The sequence below is a fragment of the Salarias fasciatus genome, chromosome 23, assembly GCF_902148845.1.
Source record: "Salarias fasciatus chromosome 23, fSalaFa1.1, whole genome shotgun sequence".
Classification (NCBI taxonomy): domain Eukaryota; kingdom Metazoa; phylum Chordata; class Actinopteri; order Blenniiformes; family Blenniidae; genus Salarias; species Salarias fasciatus.
This window is the reverse complement of record NC_043766.1, coordinates 13,675,464-13,679,277: the sequence shown is the minus strand read 5'-3', so window position 1 is coordinate 13,679,277 and position 3,814 is coordinate 13,675,464. Positions and strand designations below refer to the sequence as shown.

The 3,814-nt window shown below is 40.7% G+C and overlaps 1 protein-coding gene across 1 annotated transcript in view; it reads left to right on the top strand.

Annotated features, from left to right (window-relative positions):
* The first annotated feature begins 393 nt into the window (after nt 1-393).
* The window catches only part of LOC115381813 (nuclear receptor subfamily 2 group F member 6-like), an 11,109-nt gene continuing 7,688 nt past the window's right edge, over nt 394-3,814 (top strand). The window contains exons 1-2 of the mRNA XM_030083428.1: nt 394-1,256; nt 2,393-2,487. Of these exons, the coding sequence (XP_029939288.1) occupies nt 988-1,256; nt 2,393-2,487 (364 nt within the window). The 5' untranslated portion in view covers nt 394-987. The remainder of the gene's footprint in view (nt 1,257-2,392; nt 2,488-3,814) is intronic.

The following is a 3,814-nucleotide window of genomic DNA, read 5'->3' as shown; positions in this document are numbered from 1 at the left end:
CAAAGCTAAAGCGTTCCTGAGCCAGAAAGCTTTTTGAATACAAACGCTAAATAGATTCATATGTCAGCTCTTCTCAGATTATCAAGAAAAAAAGGCAAATCTAGTTTTCCTGACTCCCTAGTTTCTGTTTCCTCTGGCATGTGTGAAGTGGCTTTCGTAGGGTAAAAAGATTGTCCTGTTTTCTCTCATCATCACTATCACCTCTGCTTTTATAACAGCCTCGACAAGTCAAGATTGAGTCTGGACTAGAACTGCCTCAGATCAGCAGATAACACCTCAGCACGACAGGAACTGGTTGGACTAGTTTATAAGTTGGAGGAGAGGGCAGGGCAGTTTAACCCTTCTGAAGGAGGGCTGTGTTCAATTTCCCTTGTGCCTGCTTGTCCTTCAGGTAGAAAGTTGTTTGCTGAATGAGAGAAACACGTCTTTTTCATTTCAAGAGCGTCTCTGTTTGTGTCCCTCCTTGCAGTGCTGAGGGATAGGTAAGGCATTTCTTTTTTCCTTTCGACCGGAGGCTGGCGGAAAAAAAGTGAGAGGGAAGACGGAGAGAGGGAGTCAAAGTGTAATTTATTGTTTCCTGTGAAAAGAGCAAAGGCTGCACCCTTTTCTCCTGGCTGAACTCTGAACCATTGAATGTGTCTCTGAAGTTTTCTCAAGCCTCGGCAGCCACTGATCAGGGGTCAGAGCAGAAAACACAAGAACAGAGAGAGGAGGGGGATTAAAGAAGAGAGGAAAACAGCAGTGGAAGGACCTTCAGGTCAGCCCTACCAGACAGCAAAGGGGAGAAAGGTCACCACAAGAGACCGGGACAGACCTTTACTCTGCTTTTACCACTTTTTCGATACTTTGCACCTTCAATACAAGCCTAGAGTCACTGCCCTGGACTGTGGAATCCATTTTTTTTGGACTTTAAAGAGAGTTGGAGTACTTTTGGAACAGAGTGGGTCTGTGTATGATCCACTCACTGGGCAATAAATCTTTGAGAATATGGCCATGGTGAGCGGGGGATGGGGTAACCCCAACGGGGACACTAATGGACTGGGTGAGAAAGCTTACCTGAGGAGGGATGAAGAAGAAGGATCGCCGCAGGCGGGGAGCAGCGATGTGGATGTTGGGGATGAGGACAAAGCGTGCGTGGTGGACTGTGTGGTGTGCGGTGATAAGTCCAGTGGGAAACACTACGGCGTGTTCACCTGCGAGGGCTGCAAGAGCTTCTTCAAGAGGAGCATCAGAAGAAACCTCAGCTACTCCTGCCGGTACGAGCTGTTGAGAGATGAATGTGTCCTTTTATACTGAATGGTGGAAATTACAAACACATATTGCATTTGTTTTTCTCGCTGCACTAGCTATATTTCCTTCTTTTGTTAACCCTTTAAAGTTTGTTTTACGTGTAATGACATCTTCACAAAACACCACAATCTATTTAAAATTTTAATCAAGACCTTGAATTTACACAACGATTCATTTTAATGCCTCTTGTGAGTGCAAGTCAGATGATACTGAAGCAAAAATGCACAATGACTAGGAATACAGGGCAAAAGAAGAAAAATGGAGCTGAGATAACATGAAGAAAAGTCTTTGAGATAAAGTTATAAGCTCTGACACCTTAAAACTTTCTTAGGTCAAGACAGTACATCAGTGTATTATTTTTTTAACTGTCTTTTGAATGTTTTTACACTTTTTATTCAAGATAAACTTACAAGGTTGAAGAGAGAGGTCTTAGGATTTTTTTCCTATAAACCTCTATACTTCCATTAACATTCAGAAAGGAGACAGTAGAATAGTCAGTTTCTCATTCCAGAACGTTATGCTCCAACCTTGGTTACATCTCACACAAACAGCCCATAAACTGAAAAAAGAAAAAAGAACAGAAACGAAATGAAAGCCCTGAAGGTCAGTCATGTGAGGATGGATTGCCTCAGAAGGTCAACATTCCCATTATTCTTCACTACAGGAACATAATGTTGCAACTCAGTTCTCTGCTCTTACCAAGATCTCGCTCACAGCTGAACACAGCTATTTCTTCCACATAATAATGCCTTAACTCTGAATGGAGCGTGGCTTTTTAGTCAGTTTGTCACGTTCCAGATTGAAAAAAACTTCTTCTGATATGTTGGGAGATCTCAACCTGCTGTAAAAAGCAACACAAGGGCCTGCAGAGCTGATGATTTACAAAGGTCACACCCTTGATAGCTTTTCAACCTCGCCAGTCAGACACTTCACTCTTGTGAGGGAGGTGGGGGGTATGGGGGACACGCACATAAAAATGCTAAATTTACTTCCTTGCTGGAAATATGTGAAGCGCTGAGAGTATTTCGGGCTACTAGCAAGAACAATCAGAACGTTTTGACTCACTTCATTAAATTGTTATGCTCTTTTTTCCTTTGTGCAGATCCAATCGAGAATGCCAAATCGACCAACATCACCGCAACCAGTGCCAATACTGTCGTCTCAAGAAATGTTTCCGCGTTGGAATGCGCAAAGAAGGTACACAAGCATCATCCATGGCTGAACTGTGCACGGCTTGTTGTTCCAGTTTGAGAGGTGCTTTACAAAGTCAGATGATGTGAACATGGTCATTTGCAGCTGATAATTTCCTCACGTTTGAGTCTGTCCCTTAAAGCCTTTTATCTCATTGGATATATTCCGTCTGTGATTGACATTATTCAGTCTCACTTACCAAGCAAAAACCAAACAGCAGACACAGCTAAACATATTTGTACATATATTATTTAATTGTTCAAAAGTCAAACAGACGGGAGTTCTGGAGAACAATAAGTGAGTACTGCACTCACATAACTGGATTTACAGAAATATGGTAGGTCAACAAATGTTTACACACAAAAGGGTCTAATAGTGACTACTGTGGCACAACTCCTAAAAAAAGTAGATCAAAGTTAGATTGTGAACGTTACAGTATAAAATATCATGTAGTATAAAGGTAAAAAAAAAAAAAACTTGCATTGTATCCTACATCCAACCAAAGTGGACATAAAATTCACTAAGACACAGTTTTATTTACTTTTATAGCAAGATGAGAAAGTGCACTCATAAAAATATTAGTGTGAAGACCACAGATCTGGAGAAGGTTTAAAATGTTGGGCAGATGAATGAAAATTAACTTTCATAAAATTTTATATTTTTATTGTATTTTGTAGAATTCAACTTGATAGTCAAAAACCCAAAAACTGATCTCTTTCTCGGTTTTGTTTCATAACGGGCTGTATTTCTTTTTTTAAACACAGAATAAGTGTGGGAAGAACTGTAAAACACCAATACCTTTACTTATTATTGAGCACAATTTCAAGGCTAAGACTCATAGTCAGCTGTCATGGTCCAGTGAGGTTTAAAACCTTCGTGTCGTTTTCATTATCTACCGACAAATGGAGTGACTCATGCACTGAGAAGAAATATGCAGAAACACACAAACACATGAATACCAGAATTGGGTGATTCACAGAGAAAGTGCCGACTTCAGGACAAACATCCCCTGACATTTGCCAGTGATCCAAGCACAATATTTATACTGTCAACCAAAGCATGTTTTCATTTGGCTGCTTGAGTCCCAGCAGCTGCAGAGCTTTGGGAAAGCTGAAGGTAACCATGTTTGGTTTATGTACCAGGAGAAAACAGCAAAGGCTTGTCTATTTCACTTGGCTTCATGCACAGTAACACATTTTGTGTCACTGTCTGTACTGTCAGCACTATGTAACATCACAATATGTGGCAATAACATGGATGAATCATTATTATGAATTTAATAATAGGATGTCTACCACAGAGAGCATCTCTAAGCTTCAGGTCAGGTCACCAA